At 42.2% G+C, this 22,372-nt stretch overlaps 1 protein-coding gene across 9 annotated transcripts in view; it reads right to left on the bottom strand.

Annotated features, from left to right (window-relative positions):
- Window positions 1–22,372, bottom strand: part of CACNA1G (calcium voltage-gated channel subunit alpha1 G) — an 807,943-nt gene that overhangs the window by 317,174 nt on the left and 468,397 nt on the right. For all 9 annotated transcript variants that reach the window (XM_085617142.1, XM_085617143.1, XM_085617140.1 and 6 more), the window contains one exon: window positions 8,524–8,970. In XM_085617142.1, coding sequence (XP_085473268.1) covers window positions 8,524–8,970 — 447 coding nt within the window. The remainder of the gene's footprint in view (window positions 1–8,523; window positions 8,971–22,372) is intronic.

The following is a 22,372-nucleotide window of genomic DNA, read 5'->3' as shown; positions in this document are numbered from 1 at the left end:
GAAAATTCCATTTTGTCACTTTCATGTGTGCTGCAGGACACATGAAAGTGACAGGATGGCATTTCTAGATTGTTTATGTACACGAAGGGACATCTTCTTACACATAAACAATCTTCTCCTGCACGCAGACACCCTTGCACTCTGGTGCAAGGGTACCTGCATTGGAGCTAAGTTGCTAAACTAAGCGCCATCGCAGGGGGAAATGCAGGGCTGCACCACATTCTTGTCATTATGGTGCAACCTTGTGTTTCAGAAGTGGAGGAGAGAGGCGTTGAGCCAGGAAGGCTAACGCCTCTCTCCTCCACTTCCTTGTACATATCCTCCATTGTGAGAAACGGGAGTTCCATGGGTGTTGCTATGCGTGTTCCCACACAACACCCATGGAATCTGAAGCATTTCCAGATTTTCGAGGAATCGTAAACCTAGGAATGCGTTATAATCCTACGCCTCCCCAGGTGAGGCACAACAAGGAGAAATACTTTTCTTTCTCTTCCTGTTTTCCTCTTTCTATGCGTGCTGTATTCGCGTTGTATTGACTTAAATACAGAGCAGTCCTGCCTGTTCCCTGACACGCACTGCAGCGCAGCAAAATGACTTGTTGCGCTGCTTGACAAACTCATAAATTATCCCTTTGATCCTAAGTTAACAACAATGCATCAAATGCCTCATGAAGGATGGTGGCACGTCTGCTGTTGGAAAAATCTTTTCAGAAAACCCAAACCCATCGAGAATTGTGTCCGAGGGGCAGCCCTAAATAGCCATGACCACGAGTACTTCTCCTGTGTGAGACCACCAGGTTCATCATTAAGACACCTCCAGGAGCATGAGGGACATTAGCTTTGTTTTTTTCTAAAGACCCAATGCTGTCGTGGCTAAGGGGGCCTGCCTACAGTTTTTTTAGACCACCACCGACAGCCCTTGGTGGCTATCCCACCGCCATCGTAGTCAAGTTTCCCACCCGCCGTATTACAATGGCGGCCGGTGTGTTGGCGGTCAGAAAGACCGACCTCCATGCATCCGACGGGTTCCTTGAGCCCACGGGTGCGTCGGAGGCTGCCATAATCCCTACAATGGTGGCGGTGTCCCCGCCAGCCATTTCATGGTGGTTCACACTCTATGAAAAGGCTTACAGAAAGGGACATTAGGGGCCCATAGCGGGTCCCCTTTTCCCCTGGCCCTTGATTTTGGCTGTTGGAGGGCTCCTATGGTTCCCCCCTACATATCTCTGCACCATGTGGCAGGCACCTCATGGTGCCTGCCACGTAGTGGAGGGATATGTTTTATGTCTATTTTATGCACTCAGGTGTGTGCTCCAGCACACAGCACCCACCGCGATATAACATAGACATTGTGACTGCCTTTGAGGTGGTTGCATTGTAATTTCATTAGCGGGACCGCCGACATCCTGTCGGGAGGTCCCACCTCAGATAGGATGGTGGTCGAACAAAAGTCTGACCGCCATCCTAATCAGCACCTAAGTTCTGCCATGGAGGTGGGTGCTGCTTCATTGGAACATAGGTCGGTAACACGGAGGTATCCTCTAAATTTATCAGACTGCCCTTGACTGGCATGACTTCCAGGATCCCATCCCTTCCAGGATCCCATCTGTGTGGCAGTCCCCTGTTCTGTTCAGAGTTTACCTTTTGCAGGCATTTTTCTTCTTTATCCATCTGAAAATACAATCTTTTGAATGATTTCAAACAGAATATGGAAGCTGCCCTTTGACACCGTCCTTGATGAGTGTATTCATTGTGAGCAGATTGGAACATGCCTAGCAATAAGTTATTAGTGTCTCTCACCTGCACTGTCTATGCATTCAAAGAGGAAGGCGGCTCAACACCACTAATGCAAAAAAGGGCTGGCTATTCAAGGTTTCAGAGTTGTTTGCATGAAACCATTTGATTAATTGTAATGTTGGTGTCTTTTTGAACAGCATACAGTGGCAAGAAGATTTTGTGAGTGAAGGTGATGCATCGGCTGTCAGCAGTGCCTTGTGTTCATTTAGAAGTGTACACGAAGTAAAGGACAGCCGTCTAGAGCAAGCATCTCCCTTTCAATGAACCCGAGGTCCCTTGTAAGAGACATTAATTATCTCTTTAGAGAGAAATGGGAAAAAACACCCTACAGGACTGCAAACGGCTGCAAATCAATAACTGTATTTATTTTACTTGTAGATCAGTGGTGCGAGGCAATGCCTATCGAGTAGCATGGGAATTTTTTAGAAAAACAATCTGTATTGTTTTCTATACGGTGTCATGCACAATTGGCTCAACATTGCAGGTTAGTATCACATGACTGACAGTGTACGGGTTTTGTTTTCCACGAATACCGGTGTCAGGGGTCAGGAAGACTCACTGGCACAACAGGCAAGTCAGGAAGGAGAAGTTCTAACAAATGTAACAGTAATACAATTGTGCTAAACTTTGAGCCTGCCCCTGTGCAGTGATTTTAGATAACATGCATTATGGTGCGACTATACCTGAGTATCCACGATAAAAGGCGGCAGTACAGCACTGCACTTTCTGTAACTGCGCGTAGTTACAGAATGGTGAGGGGACCTGTCAAGCATGGATTAGGCATTGTGCCAGCAGTAGATGGCACGGGTCTGGGGCGTACACAGTGAGTCTCAATCAAATGGACCCAGAGTCACCCTGTGGATCCCCATGGAGTGTAGCACACAGTTCGTCCCATGCTGCAGTGATTGGGCGTTTCCACAACCCTGGTGCTTCCACTCGGCAGAGGCCCAGTGTAGAAACATGCTCTTCCCACCCACTACGCCAGGCAATGCTGAGGCCTTCCATTGCATCATTGCATTGCCCGTTGGGCTATCAGTAAGGCTAGGTCAATGAAACGCTCTGTGGTGCCCCCTCCCTGCCGGCGCCTGTACAGACCCAGTGTGCCACCAGTCACGCAGTCCAAGTCTTGGTGGCCAGCAGTGCCCGCAAGGGCAGAGCAGACCCCCAACCAGAATGTATGGGCTAGTGGGCAGTCCCAAAGCATATGAATAATGTCCACCATAGCAGCATGCCAGTGGGGGCACATTGGGATATATTTTATGCAGGGTAGCAGGTGTGAGATATGCTTTGTGTATCATATTAAATGTTATCTACTGAAAGCGGGCATTGTTCAAGACCTTACGAGAGTAGGCAATTGAAGTACTCTGTTCTTTCCGAGTCAGTTGGCAAGTGAGGTCATGTCCCAAGCATGCTTAAGAGATTCTAAGGGGTCCTCAGTTATATACAAGAGGGCCTTGGCAAACCAGGAGATCTGTCATCGCCCACTGCCCATTGTGTACAGTGTTTGGATCGTAGGGTGGATTACTGGCTCTGAGGCAGGCACACTCAACAATTGCTCTATGTGTGCTAGCAACCATCTATGTACTAGGAATTGCCTCACTGGCAGGCCCTTCTGCTCAGCAAGATGGCCAAATGGGAACACAGCCCTATCTAGGAATACATTTCCAAAGGTCTCAATTTCAGCAGAGTTTATTGTTTAATATGTTCAAATTGTAATGTACGCTGTATTTTTTTACAGGTTTTGAAAGTGAAAAATTATTAGTTTATTTTTTATTTTTGGGACTTGGGTTTTATTTGTAGATTGAGTATGTAGTTTTGTTTATTAAGTTACATAGTAATGTGTATTAATCGATTACTCTACTAAATATGTACATTTTTAACTGATTGTTTCACTTAACATGCTTAATTTGTTTAAACCTACTGAATTATGTAATTATACATTGAATTAAAAATACTGGTTGAGGAAATGGGTGCGTAGTGTTTTTTTAAAGATATTACATTTGAATTAATTTAAAAGTTGTACAAAATGTTCCATTATCACAACAAACATTATCACTTGTCTTTGAAGTTTGTGTGTCTGTGTGGTCTGTTTCAAGTTAATGGATATTTTCGCCAACCATTGTAAGACTTGAGTTAGATTAGAAAATCTCCCCCTCCCAATGTTTTTTGAGCTGGAGTTAGAATAACAAATCTTACTGAGTGCCCAATGTATGCACGTTCCTCAATTTTTGTTATCTTTGAATTGTAAATGCCCCCCATCCCATTTATGCAATTTTCCTTTTTTAGGGGTTGTTGGAGTTCTAATAGTAAATTTGACTCACCTCAATGTACACACTTTCCCCAATGTTTCTTACACTAGAACTGGAATAGGAATCGGACCTACTGAAAGGTATGCACTTCTGGAGTTAAGGCAGCAATTCTGATCCCCTCCTAGTGTGTACAATTTACCCATTAGTGTTGGAATGGAGTTAGAACAGTCAATGTGTTCCCTCGCCCTAAAATATACACCTCTCTCAATTTCTTTAGACTGGAGGTAGAATAGTAAATCTGCCCCCCCATGTGGAATAGTAAATCTACCTCCCCCTGGTTTTCAAACCTTCCCCAACGTTTGTTAGTATGGAGTTAAAATAGTAAATCTAACCCTCCTCACTTAATGTATACGTTACCCCCAATGTTTGTTTGACTGGAGTTAGAATAGTAAATCTGACACCCGTCACTAAAGTTTACACTTTCTCCAGTGATTGTTAGATTGGAGTTTGAATATTAAAACAACCCTTTCAATGCACTTTCTTCTCTAATATTTCTCCAGTGAATGGCACTGTGGTAAATTTGCCCATCAAATTTACCCTTACCCTAATATTTGTTAGACTGGAGTTAGAATATAAAATCTGTTCCCGACACATTCCCCAGTATTTGTTGGACACAGGTTAGTATAGTAAATATGAAATATATGCACTTTCGCCAAAGTTTGTTAGTTAGGAAAGTAAATATGCCCCGTATACATTTTCTACAATTTTTTAGACTAAGGTTACAAAAGCAAATCTGACTGCTCCAGCAATGTATGCATTTCCCTAATATTTATAGGACTGTAGTTAGAAAAATGTTGTAGAAATTTAGTCGAAGTAATTGGAATTAGGTTACTAAATGTCAGATTATCCTGGAATGTTTAAAGAAATTTTTAGAATATTTAATTTAAGAATTGTTTTGTATTTTGTTATTTATTTTTTCATTGAGGTTTGTTTTTTATTATTAGCCACTTTTTGTTATTTTTTAAAATGTACATTTTGCTACAAAAATATTTATGATGTTTTCATTAATGTAATGTGCTTCATATTTTAAAAAAAGTATTAATAAGTATATCTATTCATATTTTGTTTTATTATGTATTATAAATTAATATTATGTTTTTATTTAGGATGTATTTTTATTTGATAGTACATTTAATCAATCAACCAATCAAGCAGTATTTGTATAGCGTGGCTAATCACCCAGGGGGTATGCAGGTGCTGTAGGTATCAGTTGAAGAGCCAGGTTTTGAGTCCCTTCTTGAAGAGGTTCACTGGGGGGTGATGTGTGGAGGAGGAGGCGGAGGGTTTTCCAGAGTTTGGCGGCAAGGTGGGAGGAGGAGCATCCTCCGGAGCGGCTGTGGTAGATGCATGATGTCTTGGCGAGGTGTGTGGAGTCGAGGTTTGTGGCTGGCTGGTGGAAGATCAGGCAGTGATTTAAGTAGCCAGGTCCTTGGTTGTGGAGGGCTCTGTAAGCGTGGGTGAGGAGCTTGAACTGGCATCTCTTCTGTATGGGGAGCCAGAGGATGTCTTTCAGGTGTTGTGTGATGTGTGTCCTCTTGGGGAGGTTGAGGATCAGTCTGGCTGCTGGAATCTGGATGGTCTGGGGTCTTTGCATGAGTTCGGTGGTGGTGCCAGCATAGAGTGCGTTGCCGTAGTCGAGCCAGCTGGTATGAGGGCCTGCGTCACAGTTTTCCTCATGCTGATGGGGAGCCATCTGAATATCTTGCGGAGAATGCGGATTGTGTGGAAGCAGGCTCAGGTGACAGTGTTAACTTGACATTTCATGGATAATTTTCTGACCAGTATGATGCTGAGGTTGTGGCTGTCGTATTTCGGCTTGTGGGTAGGTCCAAGCTCCACTGGCCACCAGGAGTCATTCCACAGGGTGGTGTGTCTGCCGAAGATCAAAACTTTCATTTTGTCCATGTTATGTTTAAGGCAGTTGTCTCTCATCCATGTCACAACGTTCTTCATGCAGTTGTTGAAGTTCATCTTCTTCAAGGTGGCATTTACTGAGAGAGCGAGGATGAGCTGAGTGTCATCTGCGTAGGAGATGATGTTCATGTGGTGGTATCTGACGATGCCTGCGAGGGGTGTCATGTAAATGGGTGGGTAGGGCGGAGGCATGAGGCTTCGGGTACTTTGCAGATGGTGTGCTTGGGTTGCGAGGTGAAGGGAGGGATACAAACTCTCTGGGTGCAACCCGTGAGGAAAGATGACATCCATCAGACTGCATTGTCAGTTATTCTGATCTGGCGTAGTCAATCGATGAGTGTGTGGTGGGAGACGGTGTTAAAAGCGGTGGAGGGATCAAGGAGGAGAGGACGGCTGATTCTCCTCTGTCAAGTAGGGCTCGGATGTCGTCTGTTGCAGCAATCAGTGCTGTCTCGGAGCTGTGGTTGGCTCTGAAATCCGATTGGGGAAGGGTCCAGCAATCTGTTTCTTTTTAGATGTTCTGTGAGTTGGAGTTTGATGGCCATCTCCAGGACTTTGGCGGGGAACAGGAGTAGGGAGATGGGACGGTAGTTTTGAAGCTCTTTTGGGTCTGTCGAAGGTTTCTTGAGGAAGGGTGTTGCCGTGAATTGGGAAAGGTGGCTGTAGATATGGAGGCATTGAGGATGGAGGTAGGCTGGTGGCTGACAAATTTATTATTTTAGTTTTTTATATTAACCGATCAAATTAAATATGCTTGAGAATCTTTGTTATTTTTACGTATTTATTAAATGCATTATTTTTTATTTTGTCACAATAATATTAATTAAAATAAAATACATAATTACCAATACAATGTTAATATTTTAGAACATATTTTGCTAGTTGGTACTTTGACAGTGCTTTTTTTTGTATTACATCTTGAACGCCTTGGCAAGGGTAGTAAGCGCTACATAAGTACAAATGAAATTATAATATTTTCGTGGCTGATATTTGGTCATACAGCCATCCCAAGACATGAATTGAGTAATGATCTTCGAAAGATGGATAAATGTGAGTGTTTGGGTGATATTCGAGCATTGCTTTTAACAATGACATTTGGATACATGCCATAAGCTTTTTTTTGTACAAGCAAAGTTGAGCATTTTAACTTTCTTTTAAACAGAGGGTATTAGAAAAATTGTTAGTAAATGGGGGTGTAAGATGAAAGGACAGGGCAAGAGCCCTCTTACAAATTCAAATTCATAATGTTTGGAGTTTGTTATTAAAAGCCTCAACCTTATCATATATCATATGACAAGGTTGAGGCTTCTAATAACAAATTCCAATCATTTTGAATTGAGTTTAGGAACTGGGTTATTTTTCGGATAGGTTTTAGGCAGTGAGCTGCAGTATTTTGCTTGTCAGCTGGGGTTTTTCTGTTGCCTTTCTAAATTCTAGAGTTATTGTGAATGTAAATGCTTTGTTCTCGCTCTGCTGCTATTGGAATTTGTTTTATTATAGACCAGGGTTAATCACTCCTTTTCAACCCCAGCGACAGGCTACAATTCAGTTAGAGTAATGTTCTATTGTTTATAATATGTGCAAGTTGACAACAGTAAAGTAGATAACATGAACAGTATTGGGGCGAACATACTCAGTGAAGGCAGAGGTATTTACTTTGATGAAGTCCATCTACTGTATTCACAAGAGACACAAAGCTAACAAAATATATTTTATAGCAATAACAATTAATGATTAAGACATTCTAGGAAACAGTGTTTACAATGCTGCCATTACATTGCAGTGCTTGTACAACACGGTCGTTACAACGAACGTGTTATTAGTATGCGATACCTTTACATCGCAAGTCGTTAGATCGACTTGCTGTAGGGGCGCTCTAAACTAAGGAATAGCATAAGTTACTATTCCAACACCTTCCCTACTGTTGAACACGCTGGAGTTGGAATAGTAATTTATACTATTCCTAAGTCCAGCACGCCCCCTACAGCAAGTCGATCTAATGACTTGCGATTTAAAGGTATCGCGTTCTAACAACGCAGTCGTTGTAACCACCGCGTTGTAATAGAACGCAATGTAATAGCATGTGTAGTAACATGCTATATTCAGACATTCCAGAGGAGTTATGAGTGGTAAAACAAGCATTGCTCTAATCTTCAGGAACGTAGCCTGGACCCAGGCATACCCTATGCTCACACCAGGATAACTGATTTACAATGGAAGACATCACAAGCTCTCTACTGCTTGGCCCAATAGGGAGATAGCGTGCTTATGGACAGATGAGAGTGCGGCACTAAATAAAAAGAATACTTACTTTGTGCCTAAAAAATATACACAAGTGAAAACAGGAATTGGATTTTGGAAGAAGGAAGGAGTCTGGCCAAAGTTGACAGTGATGAAAGAGTCGGGAAGGGAAAACATATGTATTTCTGATGGTCTTGAGTATCACTGTTTCCTTTTTGATGTCTTTAATTTTATACCTCTGTTTTGCCCTTTGCATGACTTACCATGTTAGCTTCATCATCTAAATTCTCAAACTCATTCCTGGGATCTTCTAGGTGGAGCTGCTGAAACATGAGTGCAGGTGCAACTTTGCCATTACAATCGGAGGTTGATGTCTGGCCGGTTAAGCTGCTCTGCATGCTGGGAGATCGGTACCGGTAAGGCACCTGGAGAGTACCTTGTAAGTCAAATGAAGCCTTGGCTTCTAGCGATCCCATCTGATAAAGGGCAGAACCTTTAGCGCTTCCAGCTCGACTTAACTGGTCCTCATCTGAAGTGTCTCCTTCATCTGAGCTCTCCTTCCCCTCAGCAGAGAGTAGAGACTTGTGCTCACTGCTTTGGCTGTGTCGCTTTAGGCTGGGCGCCCTTCCCATGCTGTTCCAGCTGGACCTTCGACTATTCCAGCTGCTCGCAGATGTCCATGGATTATGAGGGGAGCTCCGAGCACTGACCTAAGAAGAGGACATAAAATAATTAGGGAAGCAGGTATTTTTGCAATCATTTGAGTCTAATTCATTTAGTTCAGAGTTCAGAGGTCAGATGAATTTATCAAGAGCCCTAGAAACAAGTAAATATATATAGGATCTGTGATGCAATGTAGACTTTCAAATACACCATTCAGAAATCAGGAACTACCAGTGTCAAAAGGGCTTTTGGTCTTTTCAAGTCAGTTTACTGGAAGCAGCATAGTGTACATACGTAACAGTGTTGTGATGAGGCACGGTACATAATTCACAAAATTAATATGTCTATCAAAGGGGCATGAGAGTTCGTCACTTGGTCCTGGGTATCCCTTAGGATCTGGAGTGCACATACCAAGTGTGTTTTTATATTAAGACAACCTCTATGGTTAAGGGACCATGGACTGGAAAATGTGCCCAAGTGTAATGGGTCGCTGAGTAATAAAACCATGCATGACAGCTACAATGTGATTTTTATAATGCATTTACCTCAACAACGAGGTAATGTAAAAAGAGGTAAGATAAAACACATTAAACGGGGTAATGTAAAATGAGATACGAAAAAACACATTACATTTTCTACGCATTTGTAAAGGTAGCAGGAGTGGGTAGGGTTTTAGGGCTCAGAGATGGGTGGCGATTAGGCAGAGTAATGGGTTTTTAGGTTTCAGGAAAAATGTAGTGTTACTGCGTGTTAAGGTTTTCATTTGGGGCCTTTTCCCGTTCATGAAAGGGAAGCTTTATGAGTTAGTAAGGGCTTTTTAAAGTTTAGTTTCAGAACGTTTTGCGCTGATCTGTCAAGTGCGGACCAAGAAAAAAAGGGGTCCCAAAAGTGTGATTTTCTGAGATAATTCCTGTATTAAACTTTGCTGTCTGATACAGAAAAAAACTGCTGAACTTTACACTAAAAGTGTGCTTTTTTTAAATTTGGCGTACAGCTGTTCAGCTGTTTTAGAGAAATTAGTGTATAAAGAGGAGTTCGGGTTTGATATGTAGGGGTTAAAGCTCAGAAAAAGTTAAGTATATCTGGACCTTTGGTGCCATGGGACTTACATGGTGCCAAAAAAGTAAAAAAATAGGCATTCTATTTGGCTAATGGATCTTCTTTTCCCGCCGGTCATTTTGGTACTACAATACCGGTGCAGGTATACTACTGTACCAAATGATCTGATTGTCTGGTCTCAGCCCTGAAGAAAATGTTGCAGCCACCATTACAGGACTTGTGGACTCCGTGCCGGAGTCCTGAAAAAAAAGAAAAGACACGTAAGAGTGTCGGGTGGACGCACCATAGAGCCATGTGGATAGGGCTGTCCCAAAGAGACTCTGCCTCCTGTCAATGTACTAGGACCTGGTCCTGTGGTACTTAAAGCTGCACCAAATGTGGTACAGCGGTACCAAAAAAAACATATACAAAAATTACAGGGTGTGGTCATAGACTAGACCTTGCACCTATCAGCAGTTGTGCAGGCCATAAACCGTGCGCAATTGGGGTTAGGCGCCTGCAGTAGGTTGAGTGCAGGGCCAATCCACCACTGCACATTGCTGAAGGCTGTGTTCAGTGAGAGGTTGGCGCCCATGGCGGGTTGGGCACCCCTGATGGCTTTGGTGCAGGGCCCGGTCTAGCTGAACACAAACATATTGCTCTCATGAATTGCAATCCCGCAGTGCTCTAGGGAGATCTTCCTTGTTATCATGTGATGTACTGAACAGGTCATTTCACTATGAAGTATACAATATGGTGGTCAGAGTAATGCCAACACACTCCAATCCCATTTACGACAAAGTGTCCAACAAGTTTTGTGAGTCCTCAAATGGGTGTTCAGCAAAGGGGAGTGGCAGCCACTTGAATGCTTTCTAAATAGGGAGAAAAGAACCCCCCAAAGCTTCAACTGCAGTTCCGCTCACTGCCCAATATATTGCTAAAGAGTCATCATAGTCCGTCAAACCAATTCTTATTTGATTTACAATCCTTTCTCGCAGAGCATGTGCTAGCCAGTCAACATGTATTTCATCACTTGGAAATATCGCAATTACTTCCTCAGGGCTAGAGAAATTATACACAGATTTAAAATCAGTTCTTATGGAAAGCTGGATGGAAAGTAGCGATCACCACCACCATAGGACGGAAAATGAGTATTACAAAGTGAAAATTACCCTTAGTGACTAAAAGAGCAAATGGAAAAGGAGAAGCTTATGGGATAACATAGAGCAAGTCTGGTTGATATTTAAAAATAGTGTTTCTATTCCAACAGAATAATATAATCTTGAAGAAGGTCAAAGGGTGTTATAAACAAAACAGCCAATGCATACCATATCTAATACACTGAAAGTGACACATCAATGATGTTTGGAAAGCGACCATAACAATGATACTAAATACATTACCCTTATTGAAAATCTCAGTGCGTGGGTTGAGGGGAATTTTGGAAGGGGTTTGATGGTGCATGATTATTTAAGAGTGTTTTGCTCGATCAATTCCTGCTCATTGGGTGCGATACTAATACATGCTTAAGAAACATGATTAACAGTGTGCCTTGTGAAACATGTGAAAGTTTAAAACTGCATCGTAAAAACATGCAGAAGGGTCACAAACTGGTTTGAGGTTAAGTCATGCATGACAGAAAGAGAAACCTACTAATGTGTAATATAATAATGCAGTCTGTAGTTTTAATAAAATATGATTATGAAAATGCTTAAGTAAAGTGATACTTGTTTATGTTTTCTCCGACATGAAAATCTGAGAGAAAGCGCTTGATCGTTTATTAATGAATTGTAATCAGACTATGTTTATAATTATAATGAAATGGTGTTCCTATATTATTTCTTATTCATCTCTATTTCTGCAACACTTTCAATATTAGCATGTTTTTTCATTATAAAATGATAATTTAGTAGTTTTTCATGTAGGCCTCAAAAAAATGTTTTGCCTTTCATTATTTCCTTCAAAAAGACTAGAAATGCTGACTTGATTGCACTGTAGCTATGAATATTATCGCTGAAGTTTCTTTCCTACAGTTTGAATAATGGACATACTCTCTCTTAGTATAAAACTGTGTCGACTTTTTTGCAAGCTCAGAAGAGAGCGTGTGGAGCGGACATGTTACGTTACAAATGTATTTCCTATTTTGGAAGGGAAGTGATATTGCACATTGTTAGAAAACAGTGAACACTGAACAAAGGTAATTATGTATGGGTTCCGGACGACCTTTGTTAGAGAACGATCACACCACGGACTTTGACCAATAGAAGTCATGCCATCTGCATAAAAGTTATTTTGTGGGCAGGAACTGTAAACATTTGGAGGTGTAATTACCCAGTGGGAAAAGGACGTGTGCAGCTATTTTTCTTGCAAATCCTGAGTCTGACATGCTGTAGGTCTGAACTCTGATTTCCCTTGAATGGAACTCTCCTGATTACCTCTGCACTTTACTGGCTGGTGAAGTTAAGCATACCAAATCTTTTAGCTGAAGAATTATTGACTCTTGCAATTGTATGCTGTTCTCTAGCGTTCTACTGGTTCCATCTCGTGATCAGGTCCTGATAAATCTACAAACTAATCTTGGTTTGTATGATTCCAAATTGCATATTGGATTTTGCAGTGCGTTTTCTTTTTCTCTCTCTCTCTCCTTCACACTAGGGTGCCGATTCCAATCCTGTAAAACCCAGGTACGAATGGTCGTACGGAGTGTATTCTCCATACGACTCGTACCTGGAAATCCACCGTACAAACCAGCAAGTACGATTCGTACAGAAATACCATATCCGTACGAATCGTACAAAACACCGTATGGCTAAAAAATACCTACTATTCTGATCCTGGACAGCGCGTACGCGACGTCAGTATGGAGTCAGGCAGCGTTTTACGGACCAGCAAGTACGATCCGTCCCTACGGGACTCCGTACGGCTCTTTTTTTATGGGAGCCAAAAACAGCAGTAAAAGCTGATTCCCCAGGGGTACGAGTCGTACAGGCCCCCCCACCCCACCACCGTATGTACACACTGTACCCCCGCCACCCCCGTATGTATGCACCGTACCCCCACCCCCGTATGTATGCACCGTACCCCCACCCCCGTATGTACGCACCGTACCCCCACCACCCCCGTATGTACGCACCGTACCCCCACCACCCCCCGTATGTACGCACCGTACCCCCACCCCCCGTATGTACACACCGTACCCCCACCACCCCCGTATGTACGCACCGTACCCCCACCCCCCATATGTACGCACCGTACCCCCACACCCCGTATGTACGCACCTGGGTACATACAGGGGCTGGGGGTACGGTGCGTACATACGGGGGGTGGTGGGGGTACGGTGCATACATACAGGGGGCGGTGGGGGTACGGTGCGTACATACAGGGGGTGGGGGTACGGTGCATACATATGGGGGGTGGGGGTACGGTGCGTACATACGGGGGTGGGGGTACGGTGCATACATACTGGGGAGAGTGGGGGGGCCTGTACGACTCGTAGCCCAGGAACAACTTTTCCCGGGCTACGAGTCGTACAAACTTCGCCTCGTAGCGGGTAGAGTCATTCCCCGTGTATGGGCCGTTTTCCGTACGATTCGTAAATCGGATAGCCGGTCCAGATCATACTTGCACGCTCGGACTGTCATTTTACGAATCGTACGGAAAAGTGTCCGGGTACGTCGTCTCGTACAACTTTTCCCGCTACGATTCGTACGGAGCGGGCCGATCCGTACGTACTTTTTCCCATATGAATCGTACTTCACGGGTCGGACGTGACTTGTACGATTCGTACGGAAAAAAATACGGATTCGAGTCGTACGGAAATATTTTTTAACGGATCGGAATCGGCACTCAAGTGTTATTTGATGAGGTATTTTCTCTGAGCTGTGATGTTTTGTGATTTACCTGTATACAAAAGGATAATCGTTAATAAACGATTCAAATTTATTTTTGTGCTTTTACCATTCATCTTGGAGTTTAAATAAAGGTATCTTGATAACTATTCCACGAGTTTGCCCTTACTTATTGATGGTTTTATTGATATTGTATAATATTATGATTAGCTAAGCAATTCTTTATTACAGGTCCTTATGAAGGAGTGACTTCCTGTCTATAGTTATTGGAGTCCCTATTATCTCATACAAAGATCTATCGGAGGACCTTACGGTTGTGATTTATTATAGAGTTTCTATGGGCTAAACTCTGTGTAGTTGTGATGTGAATTGTGTTGCTGAGTGATTGAGTTTACGGTGTAGTGGGTAACCCATGTCTGAGCCCACAAATTTTACACCGCTTCCACTCAATCAGTTTTCTGGTAGCGTAATTGGATGGTTATTTTTACTAAAATATACTAGGTAATAAAGAGATGGAGTTAAGAGACATTGACTGACTATAGAAATTTGTTCCTTTGTGTTTCATGTTGTGGTCCTTTGTTGACCTTAATTGAAAGTAAACAGGTCCGTCGTTGACCTAAGATCCCAGGATAAAGCCTAAGGGCGGTCTTAGTGTGGCATACACTAAGCGTGTTTTATCTGCTGTGGAAGTAGTGCTGTGGATAGGCCTTGCCAGTGCTAGTATAAGGAAATTGAAGCATGACAAGTGGAGATTCTTGTGTTTTCTTCAAAAGAGAACATTTGAAGAGATCTTGAAGATTTTTCATTTAAGTTAGGGTGAAATAGTGCTGGTCAAAATTTTGCTGAAAGAGGAAGAAATTCTCAGATTGTGTGGTTGTAGCGTTTTCCTTTTAGCTGAGCAGACAAGCTGTTTTACGTTGTTTGTTTTGTTAAAGACTTTGTAAAGACATTGACTTTGTAAAGGGAGGGTCAGTTCCAGGAGTTAAACTGACGTCACAGGTGCTGCGCTGGTATTGGTTGGTTAGTGAGAAACCGTTACAGGTGCCATTGGTTGGTAGGTGTGGAGCTGCGCTGGTATTGGTTAGCGTAATCGGTTTTGATTGGTGGCAGAGAATCATAACACGGAAAAGACATTGTTGAAGATTTTTCTCATAAACGTTTGATTTTAGTGTAGGAAAATAATGAAGTTTTTTTAATTGTTGAAAACCTTGTTTCAAAAATATGAGTTGATACCAATTAGAGTGGGAGTTCCTGTGGCTCCAGAAGGAACCCTACGGCCACAACACCAGATGACAAAGACAAGCACTAGGGAAGAACGGAGTGGCAAAGACTCCCACTTAGATGAGTATGTCATATACAGAAAGAACATCAACCTTCAACCCTACGGAGCAAAGACGTACACGGACCCCCAAATGAATCTGACCATGGGGATACAAGACCCACACCCCCCAGTATGCAATAAACCCATCACTTGCACACAACGCCCAGGGCACCCAAAGATCCGAAGAAGCGAACTCTCCTTTTTCAATGACGTAAGAAAAAAACACTACAATGACCACAACCATCCATCACAAGGTTGCTTAAAGACACACACAATAAGTTGATCACCACTTCCAGTCAACACAGGTTACAAAGATAACGCACCAGGTTTAAGCCATAGTGAGGACCAACAGACCGAAGCAACCAATACAAAATCCACGATAGACGATTCGCTCAGTAGACACAATCTGGCCACCCAATGGAACGTCCAGCTAAGCAAGCTGGAAAGAAAAATTGGAAACCTAATTAATGGAGTAAACATAGCTTACACAAGCATCAAAGAAACTTTACTAGCATGCCAAGAGATTAAAACTCTCTAGTGTGACACAGTAACCATGTTTGCTAACAACATATCACCTCCAGCACGCTGCTACGACACCCAACCATGGCCATCCATTTGTCGACCCAAGAGAGCACAGTACCATCTATCTACGAAAGACATTGAAAACTTGCTACAACATTACATGTCCATTCACCACCATCCAACACACAAATCTTCAACATACAGACTGTGGATTTCAAAGAAAGGCAAAACCCGCGGGGAAAAAGACAGAACACAAACCATGAGAACTTAATTGAACTCCCAAGGGAACTAAATCTCAATCCTTCATCCCTCCCAAAAACGCCCACTAAATGTATGTTACTAAACTGCAGATCTGCGATCAAACATGCCACAGACATTGCCGAAACCATTCTTCACCATGACTTGGACATTCTTTTCCTGACAGAAACCTGGCTAAATCAATGGTCCGCATCCATGCTGGACCTACTGGTTCCTCCAAATTACACCATCCAACACCTAGACAGACAGCATATACCTGGAGGCGGGATTGCAATTATCCACGAGAAATCCCTTCAAGTCAAAACATTCCCTGTAGACAATCTCACATCCTGTGAATACATGGGTGCAGAAATCTACACAGCAGAGAAATCACTAGCCAAAGTACACCAGTTTTATCACCCTCCAAGAGACAACCAGCTGTCATTGAACAGATAATGGAAACAATCACAATACATTCCATGCTACACCCCAATGCGAATTTTCTTGGAGACCTTAACCTTCACTGGAACGATGAGGACGATTTATAGGTCTAGACCCTTAAATAATTCCTAGAGGACCAAAACCTGACCCAATCCTGCACAAGCCCAACACACAATAAAGATTTGACGCTCGACCTAATCATATCCAGAGAAGGGGCATTGTCAATAAACTGAATAACACCCATTGACTGGTCGGATCAATACTCAATATTATTCCACCTAATTAAGCACACACAGACCACCAAAGGGCAAATAACCAAACAAAAATACGGAGTCAGAGACACTAAAAACATAGATAAAGTGAAACTGACAGAATTGTGCAAAAAAAACCTCACCCCTCCAAGCATCAAAACAGAATGTGTCCGAACTAACCGAACACTACATTCAAACAGTATCAAATATAATGGATGCAGTAGCCCCTCTGAGACTCAAGAAAAAAAGAAGCAAACCTTCCAACCGTGATACACTCAAAGCCTAAATGAGGAAAAGAGAAGTCTCAGACAAGCGGAGAGAAGATGGAGACAGGAACCTTCAACATTACTTCTAAGCAGACTTCGGGAACAACGAAACAAATACAAAAAAAGCATCTGGGAAGCCAAAGCATCATACTTCAGAATCCAACTAGACAATGCAAAAAAAAGTCCAAAACGACTGTTGGAAATTGTCAACCAACAAACGGGGGTAAACAGTGTAACTAAGCTCAGTATTAACACAGTGGAAGAATGTGAAGCGTTTGCTTAATTTTTCATTGAAATTTTTTTTATAAATCGAAAAGGAAATTGCAACTGACAGTCACAGTTCACAAGACAATATAATCAATGATCTCGATCCCATTATGACCCTACAGGCCAGGGGAGGGAGCCATTGTTGAACCACCCTTCCAAGACCAAAGTCAAGCTACATGGACCAAGTTCAAAACACTAACAGAGGACGAGGTCCACAAGGTCTTCATATCTATGAAACCAACTACACATTTCAATGACCCCATCCCCTCCACAGCAGTAAAGGAAATAAGTCACATCTTCTCACCTATACTAATGGAGATTGTAAACTCATCACTAAAACAAGGCAGGATCCCAGAATGCGTGAAAATTGGTCAAGTTACACCCCTCTTGAAAAAAGCGGGTGCTGATCCTAAAATCCTGAGCAACTTTTGGTCGGTATCATATATCCCCTTTCTAGAAAAATTGCTTGAAAAATGTGTGCACAGCCAACTGAACCAGCACATTGACCAATTTGACTTACTTAACAAATTTCAATCAGGGTTTAGAACAGAACACTGCACTGAATCAGCCATCGTGCATATAATGGACAACACACTTAAGATACTAGACAACAACGACTCGTGCCTATCCTCCTAGATCTCTCATCAGCGTTTGACACGGTCAATCACAACATTCTACAAAAAGTACTAGAACCCATAATGGGGTTGCCTGGGAAAGTGCTTTCTTGGTTTGCTTCCCTCCTACAGAATCGCTTACAGTGCATCAAACTTGGCAACTCATTCTCTGACTCCTCACCATTGAGATGTGGAGTCCCCCAAGGGTCGACTATTTCACCCACACTCTTTAACCTATCTATGGAACCACTAACTGAAATTCTCAACCAATCGAACATTGCATACCACTTGTATGCAGACGATACACAACTATACTTAAAGATATCCTCCCTAGATGATGTCAATCAACAAAATAACACTTTAGTCAAAATCCAGTCCTGGCTCTCTCAAAACAACCACAAACTGAACTCTCTGAAAACCGCATTCCTTCTTTTCTCCCAACCAAACAGCTCCTCACTCATCCATTATTGGCTCAAGCACCTAGATGCACTCAATTGCACACCTACCATCATTGATTCCACGGAATCCCTGGGAATAACACTGGACAAAAGTCTAAATATGAGAGCTCACATCAGTGCAACCACACGCAGTGCAACTTTTAAACTCAGAATACTGAAAAAACTGAAACCATTTCTACCACCTTCAGACTTCAAACAAGCAGTATAAGCACTTGTGGTCTCCAGACTAGAATACAGTGCGGCCACACTGTCAGGACTATCCAAAACGAGAACAGCTCCACTCAAAACGACTCTTAATGTGTCAGCCAGACTGGTAACAGGAACTAGACGCTCTGACCACATCACCCCATCGCTTAGGTATCTAAACTGGCTTCCCATTGAAGCAAGAGCTCAACTGAAAATTGCCTGCTCCACACAAAAAGCATTACATTTTAAAGAACCAAGTTACCTGGAAGAAAATATCAGAATATCTGATGGCAGCCGCTACCTAAGAAGCGCTAACTCTCTCAGGCTGGAACCTCCTAGATTTCAAAAGCAAACAACTTACACATGATCCTTCTCTGGAGCAGCGCCAAGGATCTGGAATTCCTTACCACCCAAGGTACTCTCAAATCCATCGATCCATTCTTCAAAAAAGAGGTAAAAAAGATCCTAATGAATAAATTCCTGGCATAGTCTTTCGGAGAGACAGGGCACAAGGGACGTCTAAATGCCAGCAAACTCTAGATTGGTAAGAGGCACGTTGTTTACTGGAGAACACTTTGATCCTCTGGGTAAGTGGTTCTGAATAGTTTCAGAGCAGCAGCAAATACCCACCATGAAGACGGTTTTATAATTATGATATTTGTTGCAACAGCCCAATGCGGCTCTTTACTCTAGAGGTCAACACCTTTCATCTTGTTTCATTCAACCTTATGTACAGCGCTCTGATACCCCGGGGTCATGTGCGCGCTTTATAAAACCCTCCCAAAAAAAATGCTTCATTTATGTCATTAGAGATACCACACGTGTACGTGGTTGGAGAATTGGGTGAAATACACTGAGCAAGATGGTAGTTTAGCATTTACAGAATATAGGGCTTTTAATACTAGAATTTTAGAAAATTTAAGGAATCAAAAGAATAGTTTGTTGAAACCAAATCATAGACCTCTGCAATATGAAGCTCTTTAAGAGTGGGAACATGAGGCATATAAAAGGGAAAGAGAAAAGCATCAGAGTAGGTACAGCAATACTGTGAGTCAATATGCTGAAACAAAGTGGGATGCACAGAAGAAAATGTGGAGAAAGAATATAGCTGAGGGAGAACGAATGTTTCCAGTCATGGACCAGTGAAGGATAAAAAAGCTAAGAGAAAAGGAAGTATGTTGTGGAGTTGAAGTTGAAAAACACTGATTTATATGTTAAAGGAGCTGAGCATATAGACGAAGAATTCCTAAGTGAGTTACTACTGAATAGATCTCCACCTGATCATGAAGAACAGAATGATGAGGAGTCAAGACCCTTTTGGTTACACCCAAGTGCTCCAGTAGTGCATGTTGTTTCGACACATGTGAAGACATCATTAGTACAGAATCAGACTTCAATTAACCCAGATGCTTTATCATTCCCAGTTACTATAGGTCCTATTGTCCCATTATGTAATGATGGACAAGGAGTTTCGCAAGTTTATACTTTAAAAGTCCCCTATAAAAATATAAGTGGAGTTCAGACTGTTTCAAAGAGAACGAGTGTGAGGAATCAGGGAATGACAACAAGGAATGGGTCAAATGTGAATAATGGAATAAATGCTTTTATGGGAGAAGGGTTGGAGCCATTGATTTGTATTTCAGACAGGTTAGCTGAAACTCCAAAAAAGAGGTTCACAAATAGATCCGAGAAGGATGTTGCAGATAGAGAGGTGGATGACATTGTCATCAGGAGGGTTAGTGAAGAGATTCAGAGATCAGGACAAGGTACTTCTTTAGGACCTTCCGTAAAAGAACTAGATGAGTGGATTAAAGCGATTGCACCCAGTTGCAGCATACAGAATAACTGTTCTTCCTGACATTGACGTATAGATGTGAGCAAACTAAAAGTTGAAATAAAAGAAATGATATTGGGAACAATTAGTCCAGAGAGGTTAGCTAAATATCGAGATGAAGAATTGCTTTTTATGTGTAAGGATATTACCCGGAAAGCGAGAAATATACATGCGAGATTTGCTGAGATTGCACAAAAGTATGGAGTTGACATAGAGAAGTCCAAGTCTTTACAAAAGACATACAGATTGGATTTCAGTGACAAATATTTAGAGAGTTTGAATGTTTCAGGAAAATGTTTCCAGATCAAGGAGTTGTTTAACACTCTAAAGCGTTGGGGTGAAATGGATCGTTAGGAAGGCAGATGAGCAAAAAGGAAGGAGGACACAATAGTAACTTTACCTCTGTATCCTGTGAGGAAAGCAGAAAATGGAGAAGTAAATGCAACAGTATATCCTATGAGAGAAGTACCAGTAGTTGGGTTTATTCATGTGCCTTGGTCCAGGCACGATATATTATCATTTACTAATGATTTCCCTAGGTTGAGAGAGAAGCCAGTAGAGTGGTACAATCAAGTGGAAAGGTTTGATAAGGTTTCGAAAGTCTTGTGGAAAGATTTTAATGTTTTGCTTGACATTGTAGTTCTGACTGATTTGTGGATCGATTGCAAAATTGCTATAGACTGGCTAAAAGAAGAATATCCAAGAGATCCAAAAACAGGAGCTAATCAGAAGAAGTCATGAAGAAATATAATCAGGGTAGCACTTATTTGAAGGGGAACATTTTGCCAAAAGAAACAGATTGGGTGAAAATAGACAGGACTTCTCAGGAGTTGAAGGAGTCAGTCCATGCATATTATGAAAGACTTTTGCAAGCATTTGAACAGTATAGTGGTATTGAGAACGTCTCTGAGAAAGATACAGGACATTTTGGATATTGGTTTGTATATGGTTTAAGACCAGAAATAAGTGCTAAGATTCAGCAGCATTTGATTTGTTCGCAAAGCAAATCGATTGGCGAAATTCTCTGTTATGCTGAATATTGTGGAGATGACATTGATTCATGTCACAAAAAGTTAAAAGAGAAGTTGATGTTGGCTCAGATGAAAGCAGCAAAGAAAGGAGGATTTATGAATATGAACACAGATTTTACAGGAGCGTATCAGGGAAATGGTCAGACTACTACTAGAATGAGAGGTGTCGCTACAAATACTGTGTTGAATTTGAGACCACAAGGGAAAGGTCAAGGTGGTAATTTAGAAGAAATGAAGAAGACATTACTGTGTCACGGGTGTGGCAAGTTCGGACATTGGAAACGCAAGCGTAGAAATTTTCAGTCAAATACAGATGGTGTATAGTAGATACACACAGGAGTAGATAGAATGAGACAGGCTCAGATGAGTAATGAGATAATGAATCAACAAAATCAGAATCAGCAGATGTCGGTTGACAGAGGGCAGGGACAGAGAATGCCCCAAGCTCCTATGCAGAATGTGAATGGTCAAGTGCAAATTTACAATATGAATATGGGTTTCCATGCAAATGATCAATTGAATTCAAATGTGCAGGAGTCTTCACAGTAATTGATGCGGTTGGATGGGAGCGATTCAGATACATCTTAATGACGGTGCCTGGGTGGGGAGGAGGAATTCATGCTTGGCGCATCCTTGGAGGTAGACCAGAGTGGTCCCTATGTGGATGGCGAGGTTGACGGAAAGTCTATTACGTTCTTCGTAGACACTGGTGCTACCCTTTCCAATGTGAGAACTGCGGAAATCCTTAACCTACCCCTCTGAGGAGAAAGTATCCAAGTTGTAGGAGTTTTGAACAAATTGATTAGAACCCCAGTGACAAAATCCAAGAAAGTACAAATTGGAGGGTTCAAAGATTTAGACAAATTTGTGGTATGTGACACCGGTCCAGTTAATCAGTTAGGTAGAGACTTACTTTGCAAGATGTATTGTTCCATTTATTGTTCACCAGATGGAATAGCATTACATACGAACGATGGGGGTGTGGTGTTTAAAATTAACCCTGGGCGTAGTTCGCGTAGTAGCGCTACGCGTAGCTACGCCAAGTGCACTTCGCACTTAGCAAGCTACGCGTAGCTACGTGAACTGCGTAGTGCACTGTGCAAAATGCTGTTCGCACTGATTGCACAGTGCCGGA

The sequence above is a fragment of the Triturus cristatus genome, chromosome 7, assembly GCF_964204655.1.
Source record: "Triturus cristatus chromosome 7, aTriCri1.1, whole genome shotgun sequence".
NCBI classification, from domain to species: Eukaryota; Metazoa; Chordata; class Amphibia; order Caudata; family Salamandridae; genus Triturus; species Triturus cristatus.
The sequence above is the reverse complement of the archived record's forward strand: the minus strand, read 5'-3'. Positions and strand labels throughout refer to the sequence as shown.